The 18,128-nt window shown below is 35.4% G+C and overlaps 1 protein-coding gene and 1 long non-coding RNA gene across 4 annotated transcripts in view; one reads left to right on the top strand and one right to left on the bottom strand.

Annotated features, from left to right (window-relative positions):
• LOC131074960 (peroxisomal (S)-2-hydroxyacid oxidase GLO4) overlaps positions 1–6,674 on the bottom strand; it is a 139,901-nt gene extending 133,227 nt beyond the window's left edge. Inside the window, exon 1 of one of the 2 annotated variants that reach the window (XM_058011714.2) lies at positions 6,163–6,674. In XM_058011714.2, coding sequence (XP_057867697.1) covers positions 6,163–6,305 — 143 coding nt within the window. In that variant the 5' untranslated portion in view covers positions 6,306–6,674. The remainder of the gene's footprint in view (positions 1–6,162) is intronic. The other variant, XM_058011712.2, reaches the window with a different exon arrangement.
• Positions 2,535–5,581, top strand: LOC131074962 (uncharacterized). 2 transcript variants are annotated; one of them, XR_009113149.2, is made up of 3 exons: positions 2,576–3,168; positions 3,334–4,986; positions 5,171–5,581. It is a non-coding gene; the product is annotated as an uncharacterized LOC131074962 (long non-coding RNA). The 2 variants fall into 2 exon arrangements; XR_009113148.2 differs by having other exon boundaries at positions 2,535–4,986.
• Positions 6,675–18,128: the final 11,454 nt, after the last annotated feature.

Raw genomic sequence — 18,128 nt, 5'->3', positions numbered from 1 at the left:
AATCTTCCATTGTTGTGATAGGTTATTTGCATGCAGGTGTTCACTGGGTTCTGTGAGGTTGTATTTCACAAATTTAACATGGCCAACAATTTTTTTTTTATACAAACAAAGACAATTTTAATATGTAGTAAAGACATGAGAACCAAAGTCAAAACTATTTTTTGGAGAACTCCAAAGATACCATCTAGATAGGCCATCAAGGTAGCTTTGAACTTTAAATATTGAAGGCTCAACTCTAGAAAGTGTTTGACAAGTTGATGTAAAAAAATGCATCTAGAAAAGTGATGGTCACTCACTTAGTGCCAAAAGTTTGTTGTAAATCCTTTGTTAAATCAACCTTAATATTGTTGGCAATTTGGAGGAATTGATTATGTGTTGCATTGATGTTTGTCATTGATGTCAACACTAGCTTTTTTGGTTGTTTACCGGTATCTAGTTGATCCTGGTAGGATGGTTGGTAAGATCATGTTGATCCGGTATGATCTGGTATGCTTTGGTTTGTGGAATCGGTTTGGATTGGTTATTCATGTGTTCCTGATGTGTATCACATTCAGTTGGTTCGGGATTTGATAATCCGGAAGCTATCACTTGTTCTAGTAAGCCTTTTGGTTATCGGTGAGGGTTTCACTGGCAGAGCTTTGTAGAAGATCTTTTGATGTATCTAATAAGTGGTGTTGGTGCGGATTCTAGAAGGTTATCCAAATGATGATGGTTATCATGTTCATGTTCCAGTTGTTCGTGGTGTTTCATTTGGCTTATGGCAACCTATTATAGGTCTGGTGGTTATTCTACTAGGTTATGGACCGGTTTATGTAACGTGTGGGTTGATGCTCCTGATGCGTTACCGATTGGATTCATTGATTGGATTATGTTGTTTTGGTCCTAAGACGACTTGGTTGATCATTAGATTGCGGGTTTAAGTTATGAATTTATTGTATTATCTTTTAGGTGGTCGACCTAATTGTTTAGGTCCCGGGTTTGTATAAATACGATGTAAGATCTCCTTGTAGATCATAGAAGATCATGTATGGTATGGGATTATGTGAACAATGTTGTAATCATTCATGCAGAGAATTTGGTTGATCGTAGGTGATCGAATTGGGTTTGTGGAAGAGGTTTAAGGCCTCTGATATTGAGCTTAACCAAAACTATACTCAGGCATGGGAGATACTATACTTGCAGTTCAATCTTCATTCTAGATTGTTGTCCGATGTTTTCTGTAGTTAGTGAGACTCCGTTTGTGATGAGCAGTGTGCTCTAGGTTGTTAGCCTTCCTGCATGTGCAAGCCCCTTATTGTAATATTTATTCATCTGATCAATGGATAGATATTGTGGGTCTCCAATCCCACCATCGTTTTTCCTCTTTGAGGTTTTCCACGTATAAATTTGTGGTGTTATGGTGTTTATCTTTGTGGTTGCATTGTTGCTTATTGTTATATGCTTTTATGTTTACCAGTTGCTGAGTTGTTGTATTAATAAGGTTAAATTTCTCCATTCCGATAGAACACTGATTCACTGCCCTCTTCCCCCCCCCCGCTCTCAGTGTTCTTGGAGCCCAACAAATATAGACCCTTTTTTGAGCTTAAGCAAAGTAAAACTTGTCTTGCTCAAGCACACTAAATAACCAAGTGATCTAACCAACCCGCCTATGAAAGCCTACATAGGAATATTAATATATGAAAACTTTGTCCATACTAATGCATTTAAATAGGTATGTACAATTAAAAGCTACAAATTTGAAGTCCAACTTGAAAAGTTAAAATTTAAAAGGATATATTCTCAACAAGCCATCACAACATAAGATAGCTTGGTTATATTGTAAATTGGCAAAAGTAAACAAATGAAGCCATTTGTCATGTTTATGAGGCCAAAGGCTCTCCATTACACTTAACCCAAACTTTTAACATACTATTAGATGGGATACAACTAACATAAATTATAATATCCCTCCAAAGTAAAGTTTTCATACCATGGTAGAAATGATCAATAACATATGGAAATATAAGCATTGATGGGTGTTTTGGGAGAATTTCCATCCTTACCACATGATATTTTGACCACATGTTTCCAACTACCTTGGGTGTAATTATTCTCTCTGGCATTTGTAACAAATGGTACATTTGGCTAAATTGTAGCCAATATAAATGAGTAGGTCGCACGATGACAAAGAACTCTTAAGATTAGTTAATATGGTTTTAATCATCTATTTGTTGTCTCTATAATGTCTCGATTTCTCTAACCTTAAAAATAATCAATTAATTAATTAAACTATTATTTCTCTTAAATTATTTTAAAACAATTAATATTTAATTAATTATTATTTAATATAAAATAATTTTTGAAATTAAAAATGAAAATATCATTAAAGGCACTTTATAAATATTAAATTATTTTAATTTAATATTTATTACTTACCATTACATAAATTATTATAAAAAGGTGGCAAAGGGTTATTGGAGAACATTGGAGAGCTTTGGCTTTAGAGAGTTGGATACCTAATGGAGTTCACATTTGAACATCAATGATGAAATTTGTAAACTCTTCTTACAATATTCAAAATCAGGTACTCTCTGTGGTATTTAATTATTAATTGTTTAGAGGAAATATGTACTTTCCACAAAAATATTTTATTCTTCGTAAAAAAAGATTTATGAATGAAGGAAACGGAATATTTCTTGGCGTTGGAGTTTTAACACAGACTTGGTATTTTATTATGAGAATTGCTGAGTTGCGTGGATAATTCGTGGAGCAAATCGTGGGCAAATAATATTATTGTTTGAATTTGGTTGGTCGCAGCTGTATGAAGACAGGCATGTTGCTCCTTCAAATTAAATTGAAGGCTAAGCGATAAAATAAAGTATTTGGGTAATCGGGGTACTAGTCATTGCTTATCGCCTGAAGGTTTCTAAATTTTATATCGGGTATTAATATGTACGGAAAGATTGCGGCCGTTTTGGTAACTGTATCCTAGCGATTGAGAATGTTAAACGCCTGTCTTTGCGTGGAGGGCCGTCTTCTCAATCGATTTATACCTTTAGCATGCATGAACAGAAGAGATCCTCGAATAAGAGCAGCTTCTTGCAGACCCTGGATGATATAATACTGGATTAGTTGATGACAGGCGAGCAGGTCGTGAAGGTATTATTAGAAGACGTGATAGCTGCCAAGGTGTGGTTCTGAGATTACACCATATTTGATGGTTCAGGGTTGTTCTAGGCATTTCGTGGCTTTCCTTTAGTGTTTATCTTCACATCGTGGCTCTTTATTCTGATAAAATGCTATCGCAGAAAGTGCCTTCAAAGATATAATCCTTTGTTATTTTGAGTTCTGCAGTAATTACCAGAGACTTCTCCCATGTCCAAGTGAAGTGAAGATGATGTGCTGTTGTTAATGATCACAGTTTGTATTGAAGCAAGCATCGAATTGGCTGATAAGGAGACTTTGGTCCTGTATATTAGAGCTTCCAACTAGTTGGGTTGCTGTTTATCATTTGGGTAAACTCTTCTAGTCTCTCCAGCCATGTAAGACAAGCTTGAGGTCAGAAAATAATCCCACCTTTCTTCAGATAACGATTAATATGCAATTCACAGTTGAAATCTGATTTTCACATCAGAAAATTGTTTGAGAAATTTTCATGATCTTTCCTTGGAATGAATGTATGTTATCTATTATACAATGCAATGAAACATTCACAAATCTGAATACTCTCAAACCTGTAAGAGAACCCTGTATCTAAGGGATCACACAAACTGTTTGACAATATGTCTGATTAGTGAACCATTGAGAAGTAAAGGGAAAGTGTAAAATTTTGGAAGATACCAGTGAGGTTCATTACAGTTTCACCCTCTACCTATTAGTATGTCTGATATAATGCACAATATTTGTGCATAATAGTATTAAAATCATAAAATTTAAATATTAAAATACTAAAAGAAGCATCAGATACTTGAAGTGAAGGTAAAAGAACACAAAGTTAGACCAAATTTAATGTAACATGCTCTTTTCAAAAATCTCAACAAACTCAATGCAAACTAAGAATATATCAGAAAACCCTTTGAAATCCCCTTTTGACAATAAAGACAACCCGTAATAATGAGGACATGTAGTGACTTTATGATGCAATGAATCTGAGGTATAAAATGTGAGGTGAGCTTACCAAAAGGGAGGTGACAAAAAAATCCTTCTTAGAAAATAAGGTCATCCACAGCCATCCACGAACCCATGGACATGTAGTCAGGTTATGGTGTACAAAATGTGAGGTGGCGTTTATAGGCTTCATTTGTATCTTCTTTACTTTAGTCCAGATGAGCTAGGCACTTTCTATTTTATGATTTATAGCATGTACTTTTCATCAGTGCCATTGGCTATTCCTACGCCTTGACCTAAGTGCCATTCCTACACTGAAGTGCCAAGGTAGCGGCTAGTGCTGGGATTTTTGGTTCAATGTGATTTCATGCAGTCTGTTAAATTGAAAAACTGCAGAGAAGGGCATATTTTCTTGAATTTGTGGAGCTGCAGCTGCTTAGAAGAAGATATTCAGAGGAACCTAGCGATGGGGTTCTGAAAGATTGCTGCACCTGCTAAAAAGATTTTTGAGTAATTATGTTTTAATTGCAGCTGAGTATTATTTTAACTTATAATATATTTTTATTTCACAGATATTTATCAGCATTTATTGGTACATATTCCAGAAATAATGTAGCAGATAATTTTTTTAATTTTTTCATGGACTCACTTCACTCCGAAAATCTCCTAAATTATCTAGCCGACCCTGCGCCCTGCACTAGGCCACCATGTTAGACTTGTAGACATTAATTTAAATCATAGAAACTTTTTTGATATACTAATGTTCGAGGTGATTAAAACAGGTCACCAGTAATCTCTAAAATTAGCAAAAGATAAACAAGTGTTAGGAACAAAGTATGGATCTGGACCAGAGCCAATGCTGAAGAGGAACACGCAACTCCCAAAGCCATTCAAACACAGGTCATTTTACTTTTAAGCAAATTAGATCTTGCCCAGTGCTCAGCACAGCAACCTGATGACAACTATGTTTGCATCTATAAGCCATTCAAACACAGGTCATTTTACTTATAAGCAAATTAGATTTTGCCCAGTGCTCAGCACAGCAACCTGATGACAACTATGTTTGCATTTATGATTAAAACAGGTCATTTGCCGTACACTCTGCAGGGGAGGTGATCTTCGGAGCTATTATGGACTGTGAAGGTTGCTGAAGAAAAGACAAGAATTTGTTTCTTCCATGAATGAGGACGGAACAGTTGATGGCTGCAAGAAGAAACTCACAAAAACAGTGACACGGTTTAATTACAGAGAGCACAATATTTGTATTTCAGTCTTCAAGCATATTTGTTATTGCGTGGATAGTATGTCCTTTGTTTTAAGAGCACAATTATTTATCTCAGACTCTGAGACTGTATACTTGCTGTGGCTGTTCGTCCTTTGAGAACTGATTTTAGCTCATGATCTTCTGTTTTGCTGGTTGTGTGAACTTTTTCTATATCATTACTACCTCTTTAGGCAGCAGGCAAATCCTTTTTATGCTGCTGTTCTGCTGTTGTATGCTGAGTCTGATGTATTCTTCTGTTTCTTTTTCTTAATCCAAAGAAGAAGAAAAAACTTTCAAAAAAAATGTCAAAGCATTTTCATTTATTTTACCTTAAGCCTCTCTAAAATTACAAGATTTTAACAATATTGATATAGTGCTGTTAGTTTCTGGGGATTCAATTACAATCAAATTCAAAAACTAACAGCATAATATCTCATAGATTGTAAAAACTTAATGATTTTGAATATTGATGTAATTTAGCCTGATTAAAAATAGGTCACTGGTACTCTAAATTTTTAATCACTGGTATTCTCTAAAGTATCACAAAAGTAGGACTTCTGACCAGAGCCAAAGCTGAGGAGGAACACGCAACTGCCAAAGCCATTTTAACAGTCTTTTTACTATAAACGCAAATCCACAAGAAAAATATATATTTTAAAATAATTTCATGCATTTGCCTTTAATACCGATAGAATTTACAAGAATTGATCAATATTGATGTAAATTATCCCGGTTTAAAAGATTCTCTGCATTTCGCATTGATTAAGATCTCAAATATTCTGCTTCTTTCATTTTTGTAAAGAAAAACCAACCTGATTCTCTGGAAAGCAGCGATGTTTTCTTTGAATGTCCATTCGTCCTCTGCAGCTCCCGCATAATAGTCATATACACTTTTAGGAAGCACTTGCCTTGCCAATTCACTGAATTCACTCACATTTACAGGCTCTGAAGCCATTGTTTTACTATATCTAAACCTAGTACGAATCCACAAAAATTTAAGCCAGATACTGGATCCGCGACTGTGGAAATCTGAGGATAAAGAACTCTGGACTTGGGAAAGGAACAGATTATGCTAGATATAAGAAAAGGAACACAGTGCCGTCCAGCAAAACCAGGTCAGAAAAAGGAATAGTGGTCGTTAACTGTGGGATGAACTTCGATGTAAATTGTACTGAATGAGAATGTGACACATAATGACAGAGCCAAGATAACGATTGGATTGCTCACAATCATTTTAATTTGTTTCAACTGTGTACAGATGCTTTTTAATTAGTATTTGCGTAGATTTTTATATAATAATGAGCAATTGCTATAAAGATCGGAATCCCGTATTTTCGGAAATGTCGTGTTCCTGTTGAACCCTTTCCATGCTTAGTAAACGACAACACTGTTGGACAGAAAAAAACCTAAGTTGGGTGAAGGTTTGATGTTTTATAATTTGTATGTACACTTGCACTTGTATTTTAATGTGATGTCCACCTCTTGATTTTATTTTATTGGGCATATCTCTTGATTTTATTTTGTTGGGCACTTTCTTTTTTCAATTCCTTGGTCAGTCATCATGATGATGGTTTACATAGGGTGAGTCATACAATCAAATAAAATTTTATATATAATTGAATTAAATAAAATGAAATGTAAAAATGTTAATTGTTTAATAAGAACTAGCTCACATCAATTTAGATGTGAAACCGAAAGATGGATGATAACTAACGAAGAGTGGGAAGATAGAAGATGTAGATATTGCACTTAAAGTGTGGTGGAGATAGAATGGCATTACATCGTGGAGTGTCCAACCTACAAGGTTTTTTGAATCAACTTTGCAAAAGTAAACACCTTGAGTAATCTATTTGAACAAGAAAAGATAACAAGAGTTGCACACTTCCTAATCAAGATACAAAGGATGTTTAGCAGTGTTTTTAGCTTTGCATGCTTTTTTTGTTGGCTATATGTGGGTCCCATAGGCTGTTTGGCCCCGTGGACGTTATTAAAAACATTCATTCATTCAATTAGAAACATAATACTCACAAAAAAATTATATGTTAAATAATATGTTTAAAAGAGTATAATTTGACGAATGTATTATCAATTTAATTTAAATAAAATAAAACTTAAAAGTTGGTATATTACGATTTTTATTTTTTAGATTTTTTAGTTTAATTTTATTTCTTGGATTTTTTTAGTTTAATTTATTTATATTTTATATTATAAAAAATAGTGAATAAAAGTAAATGTTAGAATAAAAAGATAATTATCTAATTAATTGATTATTAGATTTTAAATATACTAGCATATTTTTATTTATTTTTGATCAGTAAGAGGCCGAGGCCAAGAATTTTATTAATTATTTTGAAATTATACATTCCTCCACTCGTGTAGGTGCCAGTAGGAAAGAGTGGAGGCGAGAAAACCTCCGGCCTTGCCTGGGACCATAGTCCAGCTAACCTTATACAATAGTTACATATTTTAGTACATCATCACCCCGGGCCATGGTGATCAAGTGGGAGGGTGTTTTTATTTGTCCCTTCCCTTACAAGCCCTAAATTACAATTTCAATAATCATTTTTCCACAACTTCCAGCGGCTTGGCTCTGAGGTTGTTCTTTGGTTGTATATAGTATCCCTGAATTGCCTGAGATCTACCTGTTTGGCCTGCATGGTTAGTATCTCAAACACTTGGCAGATTTGTTAGTATCGTTCAGTCAATTATTTCAAATAAATTTTTATCCGTAAAGCTTAGAAAGTTACCATAATAAAATATCTTATGAAACCCATCCTCACAGATCATAAAATAAAGAGGTGTAAAAACTTTAAACGGAATTGGGTTTCCAATTTCGTATATCTTAGGCCCAATTATGATCGGCCTATGACCCAACAAACAATGAATCTCCAGATTACCAACTCTTGTTTATGCTCCTGGATGCTAACCCTAGTAAAGGATAAGATCCAGGCTACAACAACAAGAGTAGGTAAAAAGAGATTCGGTCATTCCAACCTCCCCTTCCCTATAGATTTATAGCAGAGAAGATAATGGAGTAAATGATTATCCGAATTTTGCATGTTAGCCACATATAAACCATAGTCTTAAGATATGACAACAAGATATCACAATATAGAAATCTTCCACAAATGGCACTTGAGTACTACAGCCATTATTTGATATTCTAAAATAGGCCAATATTACCCATCCTGATATGCTTTCCATCAATGTGAGTAAATACCAATAAATGCATGCATCCAAATACTTGTAATTATATAGAGTATATATTCACATTGCTAGGTATCCCAAACAGAATGCTAATATATGTCTATATAAACAGATATTCCATCATGCCTATTTAGTCTTAGTGAAAATCATACTAATTTAGTGTCTTGTAGGTCGCTTAGGTATGTTTTTAAGATTCGATACTAGTTACTGTCTTTGCCCCGGTCTCTGTTAACTAAAGATATAACCCTATTTTTCATAGAAATAGTAATCTACTTGGATCGTCCATATAATCCAGACAGTTAGTGATAATATTATCCCATACAAAAATAACTCTATTTTACTATCAAAAATGGTCCCATGCACACACCGGAGGCCGGTCCTACTTACTCCGACCTAGAAGTCGAGGTAGAAGCATTCTCATCGTCCAGAACCAGGCCCTCGGCTTTGAGGAAGTCCTCAAACCAAGTGGATTTTGGAGGGTGACGCACATGAAATAAGTAGAGCAGACAATTGACATTTCTGTTGATTGCCTCAATCCTTTCCCTGGTGAAAGACTCACCATCCGTGGAGATGATAGGGAAACGAGGAACTGGTCGATTATTTTGAATGAGAATATCATAGTTTCGTGGCCAAGGGATAGTCCATTCGTTGTCAATGTTGACTAAAACACGCTCCAGATCACCCAAGATAGAGGCAGTGAAGACCTCTTTACACAGAACACTTGTAACCTCACGTCATAGCAAGAAACATGGCGGCCACATCCGTGTTGGCCCTTGTTCTGTCTGAATTTGTGAGAAAGTCCGGGCCCAGAATATTTTCCACCGCATCAATCACTAAGGTATGGGGAAGACGCATAATGCGCTTTAGGCGATCTCTGGTAATAGCCCCTTCAAAAGCCATTTGCCTTTTCATACTTCATAGTTTAATCGGAGTATCCATCACCAATTTTCCTCAATTCTATGTCTTTGTTGGATTACAGAGCTCCTTAAATTGAACCTGAAGCTTGGTTAATAGCCGAATGGGTTAATGATGTGAAAGAGCTAAGTTTGCTCATTCTTACTAAATACATGCAAGTCGTAACCCACTCTGTATGAATCTTATTGGTTAGGAAATAGTGCATATCCTTAAATGATGCACCGTATGATGGAAAATCGTGTAGAGGAGCCCTAATTAATTTTGGCGGATGATCAGACGAGTACGCCTCACACCAAAGCCCTGACTTGTAATCATGAGCAGGATTTCTTGGGGATCATGCTTGCTTTAATGATCAAGTTCTCCTATCTGGGAGTTAATTTTTATATAATTGCTTTGATTAGATATGAGTGTCGTCGCCTGCTAAGTTAATAATCGGTCTCTGTTCCGTGAGATGAGGGACAAATAAGCCTTTGGGCTTAGTGTTTATGATTGATAGCTAAACCTCAAATCTTGATGAAAATTTAATTAATTCAAGTTTGAGGTAAAATGTTCTATAGGTATGCTTTGGTGTTGATAATATATATTTTAAATATGATAATGTTTGTTGATTAATATTATTGGTTTCAGGTTTTAAACATGAATTGATGATTTAATATATATATATATATATATATATATATATATATATATATATATATATGAATCTAAAGTATATATATGTATTAATTTTGATATGTTTATTATATAAATGTTAGTTTCGGAAAATTTTCATGAGAGTCAATATATGTGCTTATATCTCTATAATTATCTAAATCTTGGTATATATATATATATATATTTGTGTATATATATTTGTATATATATACCTCTATATATCTGTATATATACATATATCTTATAAATAAATCTAATTTATATATATACATACAGATATATATATATTATATATATATATATATGAATAGTTTAAATGTGAATTCTGATATATATAACCATTTTATATAAGTGTGTGTGTGTGTGTGTGTGTGTGTGTGTGTACATACCGATATATATGTGTGTGTGTGTGTGTGTGTGTGTGTGTGTGTGTGTGTGTGTACATACCGATATATGTGTGTGTGTGTGTGTGTGTGTGTGTGTGTGTGTGTGTGTGTGTGTGTGAATTATTATATGTGTGTGTGTGTGTGTGTGTGTGTGTGTATATATGAATTATTGTGTGTGTGTGTGTGTGTGTGTGTGTGTGTGTGTGTGTGTGTGTGTGTGTATAGATGATTACAATCAGAGGATTTTGAGGGTTAGGGATTGGCTCCTTCTGAGATTATGAGCCTTTTATGTGACAGCTATCATGTGGAATGAGAGTTATTTATATTTTTCTGTTTAGTTGTAAATATTGGTTTTAAGGGTTAATGTTAGGAGCTACATGAATTATTGTCTTGCCATCAGCTCCCAAGTTAGCTAGGGAATCGGCTCTTTTGTTGCCTTCCCTGTAAATATGATTAAAGATGACCCTGTCAAATGTTTTAATGTTTGTCATTATTTTGGCTAGGAAGGCATTTAGCTTCCAGTCAAGCATAGCCCCTTTTCTAAGGGCATTGATGATAATGGTCGAGTCTCCTTCAATGACGATCCTCTTAATATTGAGTATAATGCCTAGATTAATTCCAACAACAAGTGCTTGCATTTCTGCTACATTATTTGTGCAATTGTCGCAGGGGAGAGCCATATAGGTCACCTCCTCCCCATTTGAATTGTGAAGGCAACAACCAAGACCCGCTCTCCCCGGGTTGCCCCTCGAGGCACCATCAAAGTTTAGTTTAAACCATCCACTAATAGGGGGGAGCCACTTACATTCCTTACGTAACATCCAGTTTGATGAGGGACCTTTGCCAATGAAGGGGGGAATCTTTAGACCATTCCATCTTAGTTTCATTTTTTCATCCCAGTGGGTCATGTTGACATCTCTCTGATAATTTGAGGTTTGGTTATTTATTATTTCAACTATGGTGGCTTCAATTTTATTGCATTTTACTATCTTTAAAAATCCTCCTATTTCTTTCCTTCCAGATTTCCCAGATCATAATGGAGGGGGCAATGATCCATAAATTTTCAAACATGCAGCCTTTGTTCCGGATTGGCCAGGCGTGGAAAAGATCAGAAATATTATTAGGAGTAGGGGTATACCAAATCAGCTGATTTCTTAACCATCCCCAACAATTATGAGCATAATCGCAGGTTACCAGGAGATGGTTGGAATTTTCTTCATCCTTTTCACATAATGGACACCTGCTCGGACCTTCATATCCAAGTTTCTTAAAGGTATCATTGGTGAGGATTCAGTTCTGAATAGCCATCCATGCAAACAGACCTGCTTTCGGAAGGCACCTATTATCCCAACACAGAGTTAAGGGTAGGTTGGAGCGTGGATTGTGTTTTTTATTTAGCAAATGTTTATAACCATCCTTTGTTTCATATATCCCCTTATTGGATCCATCCCATATCAGTTTATCTGCCTCAGAAGAGAGGGCAACATTCCTTGAGGCTAGGATCTTAGATAGGAGGGATTTCTCCTAGGCTAAAATGTTTAGATGGTCTGTTGATTTCCATCTCCATGTTTTAAGGCGCCCAATGCTGAGTTCTTCCACATAATCTTTTACGTGAACACCCCAGAGTTCTTCAAGGGTAGGTATGATTTTATTGAGATTATGAAGAGAATTGAGGGGAGGATTAGCTCCCCAGGAATCCCTCCAAAAAAGGGCATCCTGCCCATTGCCAAGGCACCATGTTAGCTTGTCTATTATGATACTTCTACAGTCAAGCATGAAGTTCCAGATTCTAGAGCCCTTAGGAGGGTGGGTTATCTTGAAGATACTTATAGGATCTTGGTTATGCAGATATTTGTTATAAAGGGTGCATGCCCATTTAACATTGGGGTTAGTATACATACGCCAAACTAACTTAGCCCCCAACGCTTTGCTTTGGATATTAAGGTCTTTGATGCCCAAGCCTCCTATCTCCTTAGGTAAGCATATCTTATCCCAAGCGATCAGTCGAAGTCTGAATTTGTCTTCAGAGCCTTGCCAAAAAAAAGTTCTTATGTGTTTTGTAATTTCCTTTCTCTTAGAAGCAGGGAGGTCCATACATGAGAGTTGGTAAATAGGCATAGCCGAGAGAACCGCCTTGATCATAGTGGCCTTACCAGTAGAGGATAACCATTTTCCTTTCCATGAGGATATTATATTCATGATTTTGGAGACAACTTGATTCCAGAGATAGGATGATCTAATACCCTTGTCTATGCGGAGCCCCAAGTATTTGCACGGTAATTCTCCTACTTTATATTGAAGGATTTTAAGAATTCTCTTTTGTAGTTCTTTATTTGTGTTCAAAAAGGTAATGCTAGACTTCAAGGTGTTAATTTCTTGACCAGAGATGCTGGTGTAGCTATTTAGGATTTTTTTAATTGTTTTTGCCTCTATAGGATTGCTCGATCCAAACAACATGGTATCATCAACAAATTGTTGATGGGTGATAGGTTCCAGGTTAGAGGTAATTTTAATACCAGTTAGTTGTTCCCTTTCTCTGGCCCAATTGATCATTCTTCCCAGTGATTCTGCCATTATAATGACAAGAAAGGGGGAGAGGGGATCCCCTTGTCTGAGACCTCTAGAGATTTCAAAAAAGCCTTCTAAGGCCCCATTGACTAGGATTGAAACCCTAGGTGTAGCAATACATTCAAAGACCAAATTAATCCATTGCTTATTAAACCCGAAAGATTCCAGACATTTGCAAAGAAAGTGCCAATCTACTTTATCATATGCTTTTTTAATGTCCAGTTTAATCAACATACTTGGTACTTTATTGTTTTGTATTGAATGGATAGCTTCCTGAGCAATGATTATGCCATCATAAATGGATCTGTTAGACACAAAACCTGTATGTTCCTCACTAATTATTATAGGAAGAAGGGTGAGTACTCTATTTGCCATTGTTTTTGTGAGTAATTTATAAAGGGTGTTACATAAGGCTATTGGGCGATAGTCCTCAAAACTATCCACAATCTCCTTCTTTGGGATTAAAGCTACGAATGTATTGTTTAGTTCTTTGAGAATTTTCCCTGAGTTTCTCATCCCTTCTAGGGCCTCAGTGATTTCCTTGCCCATGAAACTCCAACATTTTTGAAAAAATGTGCTAGAAACCCATCAGGACTCGGAGCCTTATCAGGACCCATTTGGAATAAAGCTAATTCAACTTCTTCCAAAGTTAGTTTTTTGTTAAGCATTAGGTTGTGTTCTTTAGATATTAGTTTCGGAATGTTTTTTAAGAAGTCACTCTCCTTAGTCCATTTGGAGCCCTCCCTATTATTAAGGATAGTCTCAAAATACTCAATCGCTGCCTTGGCTATTAACTCGGGATTTTCACTAGAGTCCCCTGATATCAGTTTAATCTTGTTGATTCTATTTATAGTTATGCGATGTTTTGTGCTATTATGAAAGAAGCTTGTGTTTCTATCACCAGCCTCAAGCCAATTATCCCTAGATTTCTGTTTCCAATTAATTTCTTCACGAGCTAAGATTTCTTCATACCGAGCCAAATTGATTTTTTCTTTTTGATAAAGGGTGTTATTCATTCCATACTTGATCACCTCTTCATTAATAATCTCCATCTCTTTCTCAATCTCTATTTTTTGTGTGAAGATATTTCCAAAGTGTTCTTTATTCCAAATTGTTAATTGCTGCTTAATCTTTTTAAGTTTGGTAACTAATTTGAAAGTTTTGGAACCTATGACTTTAGTTTCATTCCACCAATTTTCAATAAGTTGTAATAAATTTTCATCTCTGAGCCACATTTTTTCAAAGCGAAAGGGAGTTTTTGTCGGTCTTAGTTCTTCTGCAATAATTAATTGGACCGGAAAATGGTTCGAACCTGAGAATGGGAGGACAGAGGATTTAGAAGACTGTGTCAGATTTCCACACAGGAAAAATCTATCAAGTTTTTCTGCAATGTTGCAGAAGCCTTGTCTTTTGTTATTCCAGGTGAAGGCTTCATTTCTAGCTTTTAATTCCAACAAGTTGCATTTGTGAGTCCAATTTCTGAAATCTAAATATGATTGGGTCATTTTATTACTGCCGCCCCATTTTTCCTTGGGATCCAAAATTGCATTAAAATCCCCGCCAATTAGGTATGTTTGTTCAGTGTCATTTAGAAGGAAATTCTCAATTTCATCCCAGACTTGTTTTTTTGCTTGTGTTTGGATAGGGCCATAAACATTAATTATAATGAAGTTTAAGTTACTTTTAATGCTTGAAACCCTTCCACACATCCAATTCGGATTTCTATAAGTTTGAAGGAAATTTGCCTAAGGTCCCATATGATGGCCAATCCACCAGATGCTCCATAGGCAGTTTGACTTTCAAGTTCTCTGATACCTAATTTTTTCTTTAGGTTTGTTAGTTCGTTGTTATTTAGTTTGGTCTCTTGTATTAAGAATAATTCCAGGTTGTATTTAGCAATGCATCGCTTTAAGATACTTTGCTTGTTAGGGGCATTCATGCCCCTAACATTCCACGTTAGGAGTTAATAATTCAGTGGGAAGGATCTTCCTCTTCCCTGCCTCAAAAAGGTTTGTGATTTTAGTCTGACCCACAACGCATCCAGCTCTGGTAAGTAATTCAGAAATGGATTTGCTCCCCCGCTTTTTTAGGTCAGCGACATAGTCTGGGGGGGAGCAGTTCTCCATGGAGTTAGCTATCCCTAGGCATTCCAATTTTTCAGCTGTAATATCAACAAAGGGGTTATTCCTCAAATCCTTGGTGTCAGGTTTGCATAACTCCTTGGCTAGCAGTGTTTTTTGTAATGATAGTTCTTCTTCTTCAACTATCTCATCAATAAATAGTTCAATGAGGTCATTTGTGACAGAGTTGCCCACATACTCAAGTATACATTTATCTTCTACTTCTCTCCTCGCGTCCACATCCACATCCTTAATACTGTTATCTGTGTTGTGATTTATTTCCTTTTTGTTCTTTCTTTTTTTGTTTTTTCCTTTGCCTTTTTTGTTCTTGTTCTTTTTCTTTTTTTTTTGACCTTTAACCTTGACATCCGTATTCGGGACAAGTTTGCTTAGTGCTACATCCTTCTCCAGCGGAATCTTATCTTGAGCTAATAAAGCCTCCTGGTTAATGGGATTGGTCTCGAATTTTAGGGGGCTATTAAATATAGCTTCATCGTTTAATTTTGTGGATGCCTTATCTGCTAATGGTATAGTATTTTGCAAATCGCTCTGTTTATTCACAATATCAATCCTTCGATGTTCCTTTACTGGTTCATTAAGAGTGATTTCACTGTTAATGTTTTTCCTTTCGCTATCTGCTTTATTATGAATGTTTTTTGATACCTTGGCCAAGAGATTTTGTTTGATAAACATAAATCCACCCTTAGGGTTGAATTTTATGTTTAATTCCACATCCCTCTTTGCCTTGTGGCATATTTTCTTTGACTCCTGAGAAGGGGGGATTACAGTCATTCCTGGGAATGAAGCCTTTCGCAAGGATCTCTGGTTTAATTTCATATATTGAGTGGTTTGTGATAATTTTGATGGGTTCAAATGTTGATTTTCCTATCTCGACATTGGCTAAAATTTTAATATCAGAAGACTCCAGATAATTATCCTCCAAGCCTTCAAAACCACCTAGAAAATCCCCTAATTTTTTAAGGACATGGCTATGGATTAATTGTATCGGCATATTAGGAAATCGAAACCACTTTGGAACCCTAAGTTTCTCAAAGTCTGTGGGGGAGAAATTGGGTTTCCAGTTAAAAAATTTGAAACAATAACCCTTAAAATATCTATGATTATTTTTAAGTAAATTGTTTTTGAGATCCACAGTATTGCATTTGATAAATAAAAAATCATTATCTAGGCTTGTGATACTTATCTGATTTCTCGTGAGGGACTTCAACCATTGCAGGACCTCAGAGGAAGAAGCTCCATAACCAAACCATTTGCCAAAGAGTCCTCGAGCATTGTAACATTCCCATAATTCATCAGTTTGTTTGCCACTTATTATCATAATCTTATCTGTATTGATGTCAGATGACTTTTGGATGTTTTAAGGACATTGCTTAGGGTCAAAACCCTCCCTTCTTCTGGTGGAGAAATTTGAAACAATTGAGTAGGGCTTTCTAACCCCTAGTGTGGTTCTATTTGCTCTAGAAGCCACATCATCATGGTTTCGAAAGACAGTCTCTGCCCGAGGGAGAGGAGATCTAGAAGACCTTTTTTTATTAGGGTCCCCATATTTCAATATAACCCTTGAGTTATTTTGGAAAACCTCCTTCTTCTGAGAAGAAGTATTTCCATGAGTAATACAGGGAGACCTTGCCGTCCTCAAAGTATGCATCCAAACTATCTTTGTCGAAGAAGAGGAGGGACCCTCTGCTTGCTTTAGGTCAAGGAGTCGACCATTCGAAGCCCTCAAAGCCATTTTACTAATTTCATTGAGCAGTAAAGTCGTAGCATTAGCCCCTGTAGCATTTGAATTTAGGGCATCAAAACTGTTTGCAGAGTGTATATCATTTTTTTGGACCGCTAGAGGAGAAAAACTGTTCTTCCATTGCCCGAGATACCTCCCCTGCCCGCGGAGATGTTTCAGAGGTTTTGCAGAAGAGTTTTTGCTTTTCGCATTCATCCTTTTTTTATATATTTAATAATATACTAGCATATTTAAGTTTTCTTAAGACGTTCTTTTTTGTTTATAGTCATAAGATTAAGGCGCATCTAATTTAATCTTCATTTATGGTTTGATTTAGAGTAGCTTTATCCTTTATCCTTTATTGAGGGTAATTTATTATATATTATTATTCGTTTTTATTATTAAATCAAGAGAGTTCTCAAGTTTTTCATAGCAAATCAAATATTTTTTCTCTTTTGTGATAGGTGTTTTAATTGTAGATGATCTATGAGAGCTAAGGAGTTCAAGCATTAACTCCAATATAGTAGTAAAACACCAAATTTACAATTCTTTGACTATTTCTTAAGATATTCAATTTTGAGCATTCAAATGGTGCACCTTAGAGAAAAATAGACATCATCATTGCACTCAAAACATTCAAAAACATTAAAATTGATTGTGAAATCATTGAGATCTAAGTTGAAAATATTTTAGGTATTTTTGGGAAACACCAAATTCAAGATAAAAAATATGTACGACTATTTGGATCCATATAGTTCGTATAGTCGCCATGTGGCATTTTACTATGCAATTGCCATTACTAAATAAGTCTATAAAAAAATAGTGAAAAAATAATAACAAAGATTTTTTTTATTTAGTAAAAATTTCAATTTGTGATAAAAAATGTGAAAGCTAGCAATTATTTTCAACAAGATTTTTGGTTTCACAATAGATAATTTTGGAGGGAAGAGTTTTTAGAAACCATTGATTGTGTGGGGTCTTATTTCACTTCATGTTTCAAATAGCTTACTATTTCACAAATAGTTGTAGAATTTCTAAATAGATCTAGGATAAGTAATTGGAGTTGCTTGGTATAGTTAATAATTTCTGAGCATTACAAATTTGAGGTTGAGTCAAGACTACACTAACACATAATTCATTTTCCTCTATTAAGGACTTTCGAGTAAAACTCAAGTCACTCAAATCAC

This window comes from Cryptomeria japonica, chromosome 2 (genome assembly GCF_030272615.1).
Source record: "Cryptomeria japonica chromosome 2, Sugi_1.0, whole genome shotgun sequence".
Lineage (NCBI taxonomy): Eukaryota > Viridiplantae > Streptophyta > Pinopsida > Cupressales > Cupressaceae > Cryptomeria > Cryptomeria japonica.
Note: the sequence above shows the minus strand (reverse complement) of the source record. Positions and strands in the feature narration are given on the sequence as shown.